Consider the following 17,471-nt stretch of genomic DNA (forward strand, 5'->3'; position numbering starts at 1 on the left):
TGTGAGCCCCATTGGGTACAGTGTGATGCTAATGTCTGTAAAGAGCTGCAGAATGTCAGCGCTATATAAGTGCATCAAATAAATAATAAGATAAATCTGCCCCTCTGGATTAAAAAATGGGAGAGTCTGAGATGGAGTGGGCAGCTACTGATATGGTTTCTGGGCGCAAACTGCAGTCTAAAAAGTGGCTGTCGCAACCAGTGACAGTCCATGATGAAACCGTATATCTACATTCATTATACTATACTAATATGTGTTCTTTTGTGTGCATGTCTTAAGGCGGTCATATACACAAGATTTGTTTGTGCAGGCCATGGTCAGATCCAGCTTGTTTTGGTAGCATCAGGTATCCACATGACCAACACAGACATCAGATATCTACTTTTCCTTCCTGCTGCATACCTAAAAACTGCATCAGAATGTGTTGGTGTGTGAAACGAGGCTTAACCCCTTAACACAAAATCACATACATGTACGTCACAGGGTTGGCTTGGAGAGGGCTCACAGATTGTGCCCGCTTCATACATGGCAGGTGCCAGCTGTATACACGGACAACCGCTGGCAGTAATCAAGTATGGAGATGACTCTGATCCTGGTCATCCATCCTATTATTGAAGCCCCCATGGCAAAATGGTCTTTGATTTCTTTGACAGCCTCGGATCTTATGAGGGCTCCTGGGCCTGCCATAACAGACAGCCTGTTAAAGGGGATTTATCTCAGACATTGGTAGCATATCACACCACCTTTAGGACTTCCAGAACACGCTCTGGCTATTTTTGAAAATCCCGTAGAAAAGAATGGAGATCGCACCATGCAAAAGCAGCCACCATTCCATTCACCTCAATGGAACAGCCAGAAGTAGCTGAACTAGAGCTTGGCTATTTTTTGGAACTCCCATAGAACGGAATGGAGGGTGGCCATGCTGCCCTCTGTTTACTTTAGTTGTCCCGTTCTGGAGATAGGAGTGGGTCCCAGAGTCTGAGGTGAAACAATCCCTTTAAGATAGCATATTCAAGTCCCCTGAAAATATTAAAATGCAAATATAAAAAATTGAAATCGCCCACCCTTTCCCAGTTTTAAATATAAAAGCGCGGTAAACAGCTAAGGCTACTTTCACATTAGCGTTTTCAATTCCGCTATTGAGATCTGTCATAGGATCTCAATAGCGGAAGAAAACGTTTCAGGTCTGTCTCCATTCATTGTCAATGTGGACAGAACTGAACGAAACCTGAATGCATTAAAATTCGTTCCGTTCCGTTTGGTTGCACTCCCATCGCAGACAGAATAATGCTGCTGCAGAGCAAGACAGATCCGTCCTGGCACACAATGTACCGTATTTTTCGCCCTATAAGACTCAAAGTGAGGGGAAAACAATAGTGCGCCTTATAGGGCGAATACAGGGGGAAGGGAAAAAAATGGCAATCGTTTTGCATGTGGCCGGTACTTTTCTGGCTGTACTGCATAAGGACAACAGCCTGCGATGACCGGACATCTATCCTGGCATGTACGGTACCTGCTGAGGATGAGCCCGGCGCTTCTATGTGGTATGGATAAGGGGACAGCCTGGCTGGCAGTGCTCCTACCCATCTTCAGCATTGAGGATGTCGGTGGTGCGCTGCTCGGCATGCTTCATTTTCACTTCGGCCACACAGTAAAGGAGGAGTGAGGGAGTCCCTCTCTCCTATGATGCAGCCGGCACTGTCCCAATGAAAACAACGGGCTCTGAAGCTTGCGCCACTGATATCAATGAATGAGCCTATAATTATAGGAGGAGGAGGGACGGGGGAGGGATTAAACTGCTGCGCCGTGTGACGAACAGCAGCAGCAGCCTTCCCTCCTGACTGTCCTTTCCTCCTCCGTATCAGTCTGGGCCCCAGCACCACAGTGGGCACTCAGCAGCCAGCAGGTATCAAACCCTCCCCGTACAAGAGTGATTAGTCTACCTGAAAATAAAGGCAGGCAAAAACATGTACCAGGCAGCCAGCAAGATTGGGGTTAATGTGACTCATTAACCTGACCTTTTGTTCAAAATATTTTTTTACTATTTTTCACCCTCTAAAACCTAGGTGCGTCTTATAGGGCGAAAAATACAGTAAGTCAATGGGGATGGATCTGTTTTCTCTGACACAATAGAAAACTGGTCCATCCCCCATTGACTTTCAATGGTGTTCATGACAGATCCGTCCTGGCTATAGAAGGTATAATACAGGGTGGGCCATTTATATGAATACACCTTAATAAAATGGGAATGGTTGGTGATATTAACTTCCTGTTTGTGGCACATTAGTATATGTGAGGGGGGAAACTTTTCAAGATGGGTGGTGACCATGGCAGCCATTTTGAAGTCGGCCATTTTGAATCCAACTTTTGTTTTTTCAATAGGAAGAGGGTCATGTGACACATCAAACTTATTGGGAATTTCACAAGAAAAACAATGGTGTGCTTGGTTTTAACGTAACTTTATTCTTTCATGAGTTATTCACAAGTTTCTGACCACTTACAAAATGTGTTCAATGTGCTGCCCATTGTGTTGGATTGTCAATGCAACCCTCTTCTCCCACTCTTCACACACTGATAGCAACACCGCAGGAGAAATGCTAGCACAGGCTTCCAGTATCTGTAGTTTCAGGTGCTGCACATCTCGTATCTTCACAGCATAGACAATTGCCTTCAGATGACCCCAAAGATAAAAGTCTCTAAGGGGGTCAGATCGGGAGACCTGGGGGCCATTCAACTGGCCCACGACGACCAATCCACTTTCCAGGAAACTTCATCTAGGAATCCTCGGACCTGACACCCATAATGTGGTGGTGGGTGCACCATCTTGCTGGAAAAACTCAGGGAACGTGCCAGCTTCAGTGCATAAAGAGGGAAACACATCATCATGTAGTAATTTCGCATATCCAGTGACCCCCTTAGACTTTTATCTTTGGGGTCATCTGAAGGCAATCGTCTATGCCAGGCATCCTCAAACTGCGTCCCTCCAGCTGTTGTAAAACTACAACTCCCACAATGCCCTGCTGTAGGCTGATACCTGCAGGCTGTTGGGGCATGCTGGGAGTTGTAGTTTTGCAACAGCTGGAGGGCCGCAGTTTCAGGATGCCTGGTCTATGCTGTGAAGATACGAGATGTGCAGCACCTGAAACTACGGATACTGGAAGCCTGTGCTAGCATTTCTCCTGCGTTGTTGCTATCAGTGTGTGAAGAGTGGGAGAAGAGGGTTGCATTGACAATCCAACACAATGGGCAGCACATTGAACAAATTTTATAAGTGGTCAGAAACTTGTAAATAACTCATGAAAGAATAAAGTTACGTTAAAACCAAGAACACCATTGTTTTTCTTGAAGGCAGCTGTAATTTTGTAATGTGTTTCTTATACCTTTTATTGTTCCGATCTCCCATTCTGGGCTGTGGTCACATGACCATGCTGCGCTATCTTATTTCCTGTGATGTCCATGGCCATGTATAAGCAGTGATAGGGGAGTGTCTAAGTAACTAGCTGGTGGGAGGAGCTATAAACTAGCTGCATGATAGGGGAGTGTCTATGTAACTAGCTGGGTGGGAGGGGCTATAAACTAGCTGGTTGTTAGGGGCAGTGATAGGGGAGTGTCTGTAACCAGCTGGTGGGAGGAGCTATAAACTAGCTGGTGATAGGGGAGTGTCTGCAACTAGCTGGGTAGAAGGAGCTATAAACTAGCTGGGTGTTAGGGGCAGTGATAGGGGAGTGTCTATGTAACTAGCTGGGTGGGAGGAGCTATAAACTTGCTGGGCGTTGTAAGGGGCGGTGCTAGAGATGTGGCAGAGAAAGGAGATGTGCATCATGGGTTTGGTTGGATACAGCAACAGGAAGTGCTACCTACAGGATGTAATAAACCAGGGTGATTTGTTATGTGTTGGAAATGCGTCAGGGGGGTCCAGACTGAAAAAAATTATTGAGGAAGATGTACATGAGATAAGCAACTAAGTGAGCTCCCTGCACACGGGTGTGGGCTGTCCTGCAGAAATCCTGCAGAATTTCCGTGTGGATTTCTTTGTGTCTGCACCAAAAACTGCATGTGTTTTTGTTTTTTTTGGTGCAGATTTGATGCAGTTTTGCTGCAGATCTGATCCTTGCATTGAAAACTGCACAACCAATTGACATGCTGTGGATTTCAATTTCCACATGGGCCGAAAAAGCAAAGGGTAGGTGAGACTTGTCTAATCTCATACACTTTGCTGGTACTGTGGTATGCTGCGTTTTTTGCATGTGAATACGTGCAGAAAAACTGCGCAAAATCCTCACCACATGCAGGTAGCTTTAAGGTGTCCTGCTTGTTCAGGTGGCTGCTGTACTTCTAAGTCTTACTGAACCTTTTCTGATGAAACTATATAGCAATATGCTCCTCTCCGTCTGCTGTATAATACGCTGCATGTTCATGCTGACAGGTTCTTCTAGGCAGAGACATCCAGTATGATCTGTAACCTATTTACATGACCCCTGTGATGTGGGCTTAGTAGGGAAAAGGTTCGGCTGCCGTATCAGGTAATATTTGTGTGTACCCACATGCAGTGCTTCATGAAATGCTACTTTTTTTACCCATTTATTTTCCTCTTCTCGTTTAGGCTCTTTTGGTGCTATTTATTCTTGCATACATCCACATTGCATTTTCCCGTTCTCCTATCAACTGCTTGGAGCATGTGCGTGATAAATGGCCCAGAGATGGCATCTTGCGGGTGGAGATCCAGCTGAACTCAAGCCGAGCTCCTATCTTTCTGCAGTTCTATGACAGCGACACTTTTCCTGGACTAGTGAAAGAACCCCTGGGGGAGGAAGATGGAGAAGATGAGGAGGAGGAGATGAGTGTGGATATGTACCACAATAGCTCCATCAAGGTATTAAATTGCAAACCTGTTTTGTGTATATATAGAGGATGGCGAACAATTTCTTCAGCAGGAAAGATGCCTTCACACTTGGCAGATTTATTTTTTGGTGGAAAATTCTGTAGCTCATAATTTTTTGGGGATGTTTTAGCGGGAAACGCACGGATTTCTGCAAGCCACATTCAGATGAATAGACAATATCTGCCGCGTGTGAAGGCACCCTGTGTGGGTATGTTCACGTGGCGGGTTTTGACACTGTCAAAATCCGCCACGTACACAGTGGCACAAACCACCGCGTTTGTTCGCTTTGGATGTTGCGGATCCACTCGTGGTGTATCTCCACTGAATGGAGCTAAAATGTGAGTGGACACCAGCCGCGGCTTCATCTTTCCACATACCACGCAGCAGTGTCAACTTTGAATCGCCAGTGTGAACCGCAGTGCTGCCTCCCATTGAAAACAGTGAAAGGTAGGCACTATGCAGTCATAACAGCAATTCTGCTAATTAGTGTAATCACTTGGAAACTATAGCTGTGCATGCACAATTACCAGCGCTAGTGTGGCTGAGAGTGACAGCTATACTTGCGTAGTAACAGCCAGGATTGGCGAAAACTTTGACTTTTTTAACCCTTTAAAGAAGGCAATTTTGTTCTGCTATGCTAGTCAACCATGATGATGCAATTCGGACAACCATTGGCCTAATTAAGCATATAACCTATGGTTCGTCAGTAAAAGTCCCTTAATGTGAATTAAAAAAATTACAAAAATGAAAATTATTTTTAAAAATAGTTGTTTGAGGCTTTTGTTCTAGATTCTGTCAAAAATATTGGACAAAAAAATTGTGCGTGCAGGACTATTTTGTCCAGTGAAAGGAAAGACTGCCTAAGGGCTCGTTCACACGAACGTTTTTTTTGTGTTCCGTATACGGGCTGTTTTTTGCGTTCCATATACGGAACCATTAATTTCAATCGTTCCGCCAAAAACTCGGAATGTAATCCTTTTCCGTTCTGTTGAAAGATGGAACATGTCCTATTATTGCCCGCAAATCACGTTCCGTGGCTCCATTCAGGTCAATGGGTCTGCAAAAAAAAGGAACACATACAGAATGTACTCCTTACGTCTTCTGTACCCGTTCAATTTTTGTCGAACCATCTATTGAAAATGTTATGTCCAGCCCAATTTTTTCTTTGTAATTACTGTATACTTTATATGCCATACGGAAGAACGGAACCGGAAACACAAAAAAAAAACAAAAAAACACTGATCCTGAAAAAACGACCCGCAAAACACTGAAAAAGAGGTACGGTCGTGTGAACTAGCCCTAACGGAAATCTGACAGATCCCATTATAGGCAATGGCGTCTGCTGTTGTTAAACGGGTTATCAAGTAATTGATATTAATTAGTAATATCCTCAGAATAGGTCATCAATATCAGATCAGTGGGAGTCCGACAACCAGGACCCCTGCCGATCAGCTGTTACGAGAGGCTGGCGCTCCGTGAGAAAGAAGCCTTTGGTATCACTGTACCCATAATGACCTTTACAGTACATTTGTGCCATATGTGAAAGCTGAAAATCATGCCTGAAAAAATGTACTACTTGCCCACAAAAAGCTATGAAGCATTAAAGCAATCCTCTGGTTCAAGAAAGAAAATTCACATGAACTGAGGAATGCACAGAACACTGTACTGGTGTCCTCCATTTCAGCTGCAGATCCTCCGGTTCCTTTTCCGTCCAAGATGGCTGCATTGCTTCTCAGACCTCCGGACGCACCTTGTGCATTTTGTAACCTAAGACACTTGCTGCTGGACAATCCGAGAGCCGGGCTGGACAAGCAGGAAGTGTTTTTTGACTACTGATCCATAGTGTGCTCAGTGTGAGCAGCAGCAATGGCCGAGGAGCCTACAGCATGAAAAGGAGGGCACATGGTAAGTATTTGGTCCGTTCCCAAGGTAATGTGGCTTGTTTCCTTGAATTAGAGGGATGCTTTAGAAGTAAAGGACAAAAGCAAAATACCCGCATTCCTTTACAGGCAGCTCTACAGTTTTGTGAGGACATGATGGGTCCTTTTTTAAAGGTGCTGTACAAAGATTGATACTTCTCACCTCTCCACACCACTTCTGAGAACCGTATTCAGTGTCCATGAGTGTTGGTTGACCACGTTCACTGTCAGGCCATTAAAAGTGCTCCGCTTGGCTATCTTTGGCAGTCACATAGAGATTGACCAGAGTAGTTGTGCACATGCTCAGCCCCCACTCCATGTAAATGAGGCAGATGGGAACCTTTGTTGTGGGTGGTGGTGGTCTTACCTCTGATCAGACACATACAACCTATCCTGTAACTAGGTGAAGTGTGTCAGTTTTGGTACAAACCCATTAAAGGGGTTGGCCACTTTCTGGCTTAGTGTTGACCAATGTGTATGCAAGATGATTATTTGGTGCTTACTAATGTAGCCTTTGTTGAAATTCTACACTATTTTATAATAAGCTATGCCTCCTGGTTTATAAAGTATTTTGTGCTGTCCATAAGATGGCCGCTGATTTGAGAGTCATGTGACCAGGCAGATGCAGTGCCTCCTACATTCTAACACCTGCACTAAACCTCCGACAACGAAGTACCGGTGGCAGGTGCAGTGCATATGAATGGGGGACACCTCACATGGAGGTGATCTGTCTGGTCACATGACCCTCCATCAGCGGACATCTTATGGACAGGACCTCTGTGTGGACAGCACAAAAGACTCTGTAAACAAGGGGACATACCTTATAAAATATAGAAAATGGCGCAGAATTTCAGCAAAGGCTATAATAGTCAGTGCCATATACTCCTCTCACAAACACATTGGTCCCATGTAGGGGTGAGTGAACTTGAGTTTTCAAGTTCGGCGTACAAGATTCGGGTTATTTAAGAATTCAGCTATGGATTCCGCTTCCACGGAGCATAATTCATGGTCCTTGGAAGCGGAATCCATAGCTGAATTCTTAGATAACCCGAACCTTGTACGCCAATCTTGGAAACACAAGTTCACTCACCCTAGTCCCATGTAGCCAGAAAATGGCCAATGCATTTAAGATCAAAATTTGCTTGGTTCTTAAGGGGTTAAAAGCAGTGTCCTTACAGGTACTGCCTATCCCATTCACTCCCTTTACAGGCAGGAACTGGTCAGTTGTGAGAGAATCTGGGCACTGAAATACTCATTAGTGTCGCTGTATAATTGTTTCTCTTCCCTTGTAGTTCGAGCTGGACATTGAGCCCAAGGTGTTTTTGAAGCCATCACTAGAGAGGGTGACGCAAGCCTCAGATAATCAGAGTCAGGGGCTGTCTTTTAGTGATGCTGCTAGTAAAGGTGAGTGATGGCCTGCTATAATACAAAGTAGTTCTTAATGATTACTTTAGGTGTATAAGAAAAATTTAAAGGGGTTTTCCACTTTTTTTTTTTTTTTAAACTTTGATGGCCTCTCCTTAAGACAAGCCTTCAGTATTCGTTTGGTCCAGGTCTGACTCTACCATCACAGATTGTTTGAAGATGTGTCGATATGACTTATGAAATTTTTTTGAAAGTTCAGTGACACTTTAAAGAGGACCTTTCACCGATTCTTACCCTATGAACTAACTATACAGATAGGTAGAGCGGCACCCGGGGATCTCTCTGCACTTACTATTATCCCCGGGCGCCGCTCCGTTCTCCTGCTATGTCCTCCGGTATCTCCGTTCCCTAAGTTATGGTAGGCGGAGTCTGCCCTAGCGCTGGCCAATCGCACTGCAGAGCTCACAGCCTGGGAGAAAATAACCTCCCAGGCTGTGAGCTCTGCGCTGCGATTGGCCAGCGCTAGGGCAGACTCCGCCTACCATAACTTAGGGACTGGTATCTCCGCCTACTATAACTTAGTGAGCGGAGATACCGGAGGGCATAGCGGCAGAACGGAGCGGTGCCCGGGGATAATAGTAAGTGCAGTGAGATCCCCGGGTGCCGCTCTACATATCTGTATAGTTAGTTCATAGGGTAAGAATCGGTGAAAGGTCCTCTTTAAATCCCCAGTGCGACTTTCCTCGATTTGTGACATTTTATTTTCTCATGGGTGGTTTTCACAAAATCTTAGGGAAAGGACAGCTGCCATTTTAAGGGAAGGTCTTTTGATTTCACAGTGACAGTCTGGCCTCAGACAACCATTACTTTCCGAGTGAAGGTGCTCTTTAGAGTACACTACATTCATTGGTACTGATCAGAGAATTGTAAGGCCCCATTCACAGTCTTTTGCTGGTAGAGACTGGTGCGGATTCTGTGGCAGAAAGTCACTGGCAGCTGTGCCGGGCGCCGACTGGAACCCACAGTGAGTGTCGCTTGTTGTTTTGCTCCATTCCGGTGGAAAGGGTTTTCTGCTGTGTTTGAGGTGGAAGATTTTGCGTTCACCATGTTAAGCAGTGTGCCTTTTGATTTGGATGATCAAATATCCATTAACTACCAAAATGGTTTCATCGCTTCTTGAAATCAGCTATGCCGTTTTGACTGTATTTCCCCTTTAAAGGGGTTTTCAGAGATTTTTATACTGATGACTTATCTTCTGGACAGGTCATTAGTATCTGATTGGTGGGGGTCTGGCACTCGGGACCCCCGCCGATCAGCCGTTTTGAGAAGGGACCTGTGCTCCTGTGAGTGCCATGGCCTCCAACGGAACCAAGCACAGCGTCGTATAGCGGCTGTGCTTGGTATTGCGCTCGGCCCCATTCGCTTCAATGGCGCTGAGCTGCGCCTAGGCTACGTGACCAATTAACGTATCGTCACTGGACTAGGAAAAGCTGGGAAAAGGCAACGACTCTACATGCCTTCTCAAACAGCTGATTGATTGGCGGGGTCCTGGGTGTTGGACCCCCATCATTCAGATACTAGTCATCAGAGGATAAGTAATCAGTATAAAAATCTCGGAAAACCCCTTTAATGCAGGCCTGCTGGCCATACCCATTAATAACTTGTCAGTCGGACACTCGTTTTCCATTAGCTATCTCTGTCGACTGCCCCATACACTTGCATATGTTCTGATAAACGGGGGAGGTTTATCAAAAGTGGTGTAAAGTAGAACCGGCTTAGTTGCCCTTAGCAACTAGATTCCACTTTATTTAAAGGAGCTGTGAGAAATGAAAGGTGGAATCTATTTATTTATTTTTTTAAATATTTTTTTTATATATATTTTTTCTCTCCAGTGTGGCCACAAGAAGAGTACATAGTCGAATATTCACTTGAATATGGATTTCTCAGGCTATCTCAGAGCACACGGCAGAGACTCAACATACCTGTGATGGTGGTGACACTTGGTAAGTGATTATGCTGTACTGGACAGCGTGAAAGGGTTTTCACATTCTTAGACATTTATGGCATAGCCAAATTCGGCCTCACCGGGTGTTAAGAGGAGATCTGTGTGGAGAAAGAGGAGCGCAGACATGGGTAGGACCGCACAGAGGAGGTGATGCCCAACCGACAAGACACCTCAAGGTGTCAAGAGAGTCAGGGGATTCACCTTTTTAGAGATGGGTGTGGAACCTGCATCTATCGTATGGAGTATTCTGTGTATATGCTAATATGCTACAAATGCCTAAGATGTGAATGCCCCTTTAAGGCAGTCTTATATAATTGACCAGCAGCAGAATTTGCATAATTAGCGTCTACCGATGCGGCAGGCTGTTCCTTTTGGGAACAGCCTGATGGATCCATCGCTGCCGGAATGCCATCCAGCCCCATTAACTATAATGGGGTCCGGTGGTGATCCAGCAAATATGCCGAGAAACAGCTGGACAAATACTGCTGCACGCTGTGGTTTTTGTCCGGCCGATTTCTGGCATTCTATGCCTTCTGAAAGGCAGTGGTGTGAAACAGGCCTTAGGCTTCAATTTCATTTTGGTAGACATTAGTACCCTAACATTTGCTCAGGTATGTCTTTTTGAAAGCTGGTTCCTAGATCTACCTTGCAGTGCATTTTATTGACCATAACTCTATCAGAATAAAAAAAAATATATATCTAAATTAATACATAGACTTACCACAATTTACGTAGACATCAAACAGTTAACATTAGTGACCCTGGGTGAAATTAGTTACCATGAAACCTATATAAGTATTTGATGTTAGACCCTACTAGTTGAGTAAATACATTTATTAATGAACTGCTTCTATTATCTCCCATAGGGCGCATTCAGACATCCGCTCCGGTTTTTGCGTTCCGCAAAAGACGGATACCTGATTTGTGTGTGTTGCAATTTGCGGAACAGAATGGGTGGCCCATTATAGAAATGTCTATTTTTGTCCGGACAAGAATAGGACCTGCTCTATTTTTTGCAGGACGGCAGAATGGAATAACAGATGCACACGGTGTGCTGTCCGCATCTTTTGCGGCCCCGTTTGAAATGAATGGGTCCTCGCCTGTTCCGCAATTTTGCAGACTTATTCATACGGTCATCTGAATGAGCTCCAAGACCACCTTCTGCTTTTTGATGGTGGGCAGTACACACTACATCATAGTCATAAGAGCAGAATTATTATTACCTGGAAAATAGAAGTAGTTACAAAAACTGACCTGTCAGGAGAGGGGACAGGTCCTAATTAAGAATGAGCATTAACCGTTTCTGACTAGGTTTAAAGGAATTCCCGATCCCTGCTTTTTATTCCCTTGATCTTCATGGTGACAGCAGCATGATCAGAGAGGACTCCTCTGTACAATTGGGTCACCAGATTTCCTGGTCAGTGTTATGGCTCGTGAAATGTAGACGAAAATGGAAAAAACGAACAAAAAACAAACTGGTCATTAACCCCTTAAGGACTTAGGACGTATCATTCAGCGGGCATCCTGTCACAGCGGGCATCGCAGCAAACCGCAGGTCAATTCAGACCTGCGGTTTGCGGCTTTACCTGAGGTTTGCGGCAGCGATCGGCGGTGCCATCGGGTCCCCATGCGGCTGTAGGGGGGACCCGATGGCATGGATGGCAGCGCGATGCCTTCCTTAGGCATCAGCGCTGCCTTCCGGTGACGAGCCTGTGAGATCCAGCCCCCTGGATCTCACAGGCCGGAAGCTGTATGAGTAATACACACAGTATTACTCATACAGCCAATGCATTCCAATACAGAAGTATTGGAATGCATTGTAAAGGGGATTAGACCCCCAAAAGTTCAAGTCCCAAAGTGGGACAAAGTTTTCCCCCCAAAAAAATTAAAAGTTTCAAGTAAAAATAAACAAAAACATCATTTTTCCCAAATAAAGTTAAAAAAAAAATTGGTAAAAAAAAGTATACATATTAGGTATCGCCGTGTCCGTATCGACCGGCTCTATAAACATATCACATGACCTAACCCCTCAGATGAACACCGTAAAAAATAAAAACTGTGCTAAATAAACAATTTTTTTGTCACCTTACATCACAAAAAGTACAACAGCAAGCAATCAAAAAGGCGTTTGCCCACCAAAATAGTACCAAAATAGTACCAATCTAACTGTCACCTCATCCCGCCAAAAATGAGCCCCTACCTGAGACAATCGCCCAAAAAAAAAAAAACTATGGCTCAGAATACTAAAACATGATATTTTTTTTGTTTCAAAAATTATATTGTTTAAAACTTACATAAATAAAAATAAAAGTATACATATTGGGTATCGCCGCGTCCGTATCGACCGGCTCTAAAAATATCACATGACCTAGCCCCTCAGATGAACACCGTAAAAAATGCTAAATAAACCATTTTTTGTCACCTTAAATCACAAAGTGTAATAGCAAGCGATCAAAAAGTCACACGCACCCCAAAATAGTGCCAATAAAACAGTCATCTCATCCTGCAAAAATCATACCCTACCCAAGATAATCGCCCAAAAACTGAAAAAATTATGGCTCTCAGACTATGGAATGATTTCACTTTCTTCAAAAGTGAAATCATTGTGTAAAACCTTACATAAATAAAATAAAAAGTATACATATCAGGTATTGCCGCGTCCGTGACAACCTGGTCTATAAAAATACCACATGATCTAACCTGTCAGATGAATGTTGTAAATAACAAAAAATAAAAACGGTGCCAAAACAGCTATTTCTTGTTACCTTGCCTCTCAAAAAGTGTAATATAGAGCAACCAAAAATCATATGTACCCTAAACTAGCACTCTATCCCGTAGTTTCTAAAATGGGATCACTTTTTTGGAGTTTCTACTCTAGGGGTGCATCAGGGGGGCTTCAAATGGGACATGGTGTCAAAAAAAACAGTCCAGCAAATCCTGCCTTCCAAAAACCGTATGGCATTCCTTTCCTTCTGCGCCCTGCCGTGTGTCCGTACAGCGGTTTACGACCACATATGGGGTGTTTCTGTAAACTACAGAATCGGGGCAATAAATATGGAGTTTGGTTTGGCTGTTAACCCTTGCTTTGTAACTGGAAAAACATTATTAAAATGGAAAATCTGCCAAAAAAGTTTAATTTTTAAATTTTATCTCTATTTTCCATTAATTCTTGTGGAACACCTAAAGGGTTAACGACTTTTGTAAAATCATTTTTGAATACCTTGAGGGGTGTAGTTTCTAGAATGGGGTCATTTTTGGGTGGTTTTTATTATGTAAGCCTTGCAAAGTGACTTCAGACCTAAACTGGTCCCTAAAAATTGGGTTTTTAAAAATTTCAGAAAAATTTCAAGATTTGCTTTTAAAATTCTAAGCCTTGTAACAACCCCAAAAAAAAAAAATCATTCCCAAAATGATCCAAACATGAAGTAGACATATGGGGAATGTAAACTAATAACTATTTTTGGAGGTATTACTATGTATTATAGAAGTAGAGAAATTGAAACTTGGAAATTTGCTTTTTATTTTACAAATTTTTGGTAAATTTTTTTATTTTTTTTTTATAATTAAAAATTTATTTTTTTGACTTCATTTTACCAGTGTCATGAAGTACAATATGTGACAAAAAAACTGTCTCAGAATGGCCTGGATAAGTCAAAGCGTTTTAAAGTTATCAGCACTTTAAGTGACACTGGTCAGATTTGCAAAAAATGGCCAAGTCCTTAAGGTGAAATAGGGCTGTGTCCTTAAGGGGTTTAGAGCTTAATGGAGAAGACAGTGCAGTTGTTCGTCAACATGACACATGCTGCAGCTCTGTCCTTAGAGGCGTGACGTCCAGCGCCTTCTAGTCTCTGATCTCAGTGTCTCTCATTTCGATGCTCACTGGGTTCCTGTTGCTCTCTACTTCCTGCTTCCATCTTGGCACGAGGAAATGCCAGCTCAGCCAATCGAGGACTGCAGCGATGATGTGTGCCAGCAGTGATTGGCTGAGAAGGTGTTGCATGGAAGCAGAGCCCGATAGGGATTGGTGTGTATTACATTTTTTTTTTTTTTTTTTTTTTTTTTTTTTTTTTTAACAAACAGTCCTTTTTGAATCCCCAAATTTGTTCTGTAGTGGAAACCCCTTTAGGTATATTCAGCCATTATTTGGTTGTATCTGCATTTTCCCCCAAAAAAATGTACCTAGTCATACAGCAAGCCGGAGGAAAATCTGTTTGAGGGCTATAATGCTATCCAGCTTTCCCAGAAACAGATGGCACTAAAATAGTTTTTAATAGTTTTTTTAAAAAAAATAACTATTAGATTAAAAGAATGGACTTACTCTTTAGAGTTAAGACATGGAACATCTATGGGAGAGTTTTATAGGTCTGCTGTGTGACTTGTGCATAGGTCATTGTGGAGGGATGGGAAGTAGATAAGCTGAGACCTATTTTGAATGGCGTGATCCTTTATCTATAGATTGGTGTTACTTTCCATTATTATACTGCTTGTGATAACACTGAGATAAAGGCACTACTGAAAGTGATCTTGACAGGTCAGGAACTGTCTGTCTATTAGGCTTAGGCTTCGTTCACATCACCGTTCAGCCTTTTCGTTCGGAGCAGAAGGACGGATTTGGCACATATCTGAGCCAAACGGAACCTAAGGACCCCATAGACTATAATTTCCGCTCAGAGGAAGATTTTTGAAGTGAAGACAAAAGTCCTGCGTGCACTACTTTTGTCTCTGCTCCAAAAAGGAGAACGGAAAGGCTGAACAGTGATGTGAATGAAGCCTTAGCAGCCAGTGCAAAATATCAGGATTTTTTTTAAATATAGATGGTAAAATGTAAAATTTTTGAAAAAAATGTTTAGCATTACATTTTAATTTAAACAATAGGTAATTTTCTGGTGACACATCCCCTTTGACTAATAGTCTCTCTCAATTCTGTCTCAGACCCGACCCGTGACTTGTGCTTTGGAGACAGATTTAGTCGTTTTCTACTGGATGAATTTCTGGGATATGATGATATTCTCATGTCAAGTGTCAAGGCTCTGGCAGAAAACGAGGAGAACAAAGGTCTGTAAAGTCAGCATGGGACAGTTTTACTGGCTCACACTTAAGTCCTTTGCAAAAGTTTAACTTATTTTCTTTGTGCCTTGTTTTTAGGGTTCCTAAGAAATGTTGTTTCAGGGGAGCATTATAGATTTGTCAGTATGTGGATGGCTCGCACCTCATACCTCGCTGCCTTTGTGATCATGGTTATTTTTGTAAGTTTACATTTTTAATATGCATTTTATAGTTTTAGTGACTATAGACTAACATTTGTTTCCTGACTACAGGAGTATTTTTAAGGCCTGGCTCAAACGTCAGTGAGTTTGGTCAGTGTTTGATCAGTCAGTGAGCCAAAACCAGGTGTGAATCAAAAACACAGAAGAGCAGCAAATCTTTCTGTTAAACATTATCTGTGTGTATCCTCCACTCCTGGTTTTGATCGAAATCACTGAAGTGTGAACTAAGCCTTAGGCCTCATGCACACGACCGTTCTGTTTTTTGAGGTCCGCAAACCACGAATCCGCAAAAAACGGAAGCCGCCTGCGTGCCTACCGTAATTTGCAGATCGGAACGGGCGGCCAATTGTAGAAATGGCTATTCTTGTCCGCAAAACAGACAAGAATAGGACATGTTATATTTTTTTTTGCGGGGCCTCGGAACGGAGCAACGGATGCGGACAGCACACTGAGTGCTCTCCGCATCTTTTGCGGCCCTATTGAAGTGAATGGGTCTGCATTCGAGCCGCAAAAACTGCGGCTCATATGCGTACCTGAACAACAGCCGTGTGCATGAGGCCTTAGTCTGCAACAACCAAAAAATGTCTTCTCTTGGATGTGTTTTTAAATGAGATCCTCATTGTTCTGTTAAGCAAAAAAGGTATTCAACTCCACTCTAGAGGGTTTTCTCACCATGGTGTTCAATAATAGGACCTGACATGTAAAAAAACGTATAGATGTTTTAACTTTATAATGACCAAGTGCTGTACATATACAGCGTGTGGTGCAGGCCTTTAGTCCAGAATGCCGTATTAAAGCTCCTTCTCCTGCACTCTAGTAGGAGCAGGTTAAACGCAGACTTAATTTATTACCGCTTGTGCCTTCTTTCCTCTAGGATAGTGCTCAATTAGCGCTATGCAAGGATTACAGGAAATGACTATGCTGCCTCCTCTATTAGACCCAGTAATCACATGATCACTAAGGCCCTTTTTACACGGGCGAGAATTCCGTGCGGGTGCAATGCGTGAGGTGAACGCATTGCACCCGCACTGAATCCGGACTTATTCACTTCAATGGAGCTGTGTACATGAGCGGTGATTTACACGCATCACTTGTGCGTTGCGTGAAAATCGCAGCAAGATCTTTATTGTGCGTTTTTCACGCAACGCACGCCCCATAGAAGTGAATGGGGCTGTTTGAAAATCATAAGCATCCGCATGGTTGCTAGGAGACGATCGGGATGGGGAACCGATCTTAATTATTTTCCCTTATAACATGGTTATAAGGGAAAATAATAGCATTCTTAATACAGAATGCTTAGTAAAATAGTGATGGAGGGGTTAAAAAATAAAAAACAATTAATACTCACCTTAATCCACTTGAACGCTCAGCCTGGCATGTCTTCTTTCTTCTTTGATGAAAAGGACCTGTGGTGACGTCACTGTGCTCATCACATGGTCCATCACAATGGTGATGGACCATGTGATGAGCGCAGTGACATCATCAAAGGTCCTTTAGCCAGGTTCTGAAAAAGTAGAAAGAGGAGATCCGCTACGCAATCAAGTGGATGGGGTGAGTTAAATTTGTTTATTATTTTTAACCCCTCAATGGACAGTGATTCTGTATTAAGAATGCTATTATTTTCCCTTATAACCATGTTCTAAGGGAAAATAATAAAATCTACACAACACCGATCCAAAAGTTCGGGTCTGGGTACCAAACGTGACGATTTTTATCACGCGCGTGCAAAACGCATTAAAACGCTTTGCACTTGCGTGGAAAAATCGTGCATTTTCCCGCAACGCACCTGCATCTTGTCCGGCCCTCACACGCGACGCCCGTGTGAAAGAGGCCTAAGTGTCTCGGGTAGAGCAGAACGGCAGGGTCTGAACAGACCTAGAATAGCTCTGCTTGTGTACAGTGGGGCCCCCACAGGAGGCTGTTTTCCCCTGTAACTACTGCTCCATTTATTAGAATGGTTTAACCCCTTCAGGACCCTGCCATTTTTCACCTTAAAGGGCTTCTGTCAGCCCACTAAACCGTTTTTTTTTTTT

The 17,471-nt window shown here is 43.3% G+C and overlaps 1 protein-coding gene and 1 long non-coding RNA gene across 3 annotated transcripts in view; one reads left to right on the top strand and one right to left on the bottom strand.

Moving 5' to 3' along the window:
• Nucleotides 1-17,471, top strand: part of TMEM259 (transmembrane protein 259) — a 51,611-nt gene that overhangs the window by 12,015 nt on the left and 22,125 nt on the right. For both annotated transcript variants that reach the window (XM_040417583.1, XM_040417584.1), the window contains exons 3-7: nt 4,604-4,873; nt 8,094-8,205; nt 10,059-10,169; nt 15,104-15,226; nt 15,317-15,417. In XM_040417583.1, the coding sequence (XP_040273517.1) occupies nt 4,604-4,873; nt 8,094-8,205; nt 10,059-10,169; nt 15,104-15,226; nt 15,317-15,417 (717 nt within the window). The remainder of the gene's footprint in view (nt 1-4,603; nt 4,874-8,093; nt 8,206-10,058; nt 10,170-15,103; nt 15,227-15,316; nt 15,418-17,471) is intronic.
• Nucleotides 1,100-16,205, bottom strand: LOC120989468. The gene is made up of 3 exons (XR_005776266.1): nt 16,194-16,205; nt 6,975-6,976; nt 1,100-1,293 (listed from the first exon to the last, which is right to left on the bottom strand). It is a non-coding gene; the product is annotated as an uncharacterized LOC120989468 (long non-coding RNA).

Source organism: Bufo bufo, chromosome 2, assembly GCF_905171765.1.
Source record: "Bufo bufo chromosome 2, aBufBuf1.1, whole genome shotgun sequence".
NCBI classification, from domain to species: domain Eukaryota; kingdom Metazoa; phylum Chordata; class Amphibia; order Anura; family Bufonidae; genus Bufo; species Bufo bufo.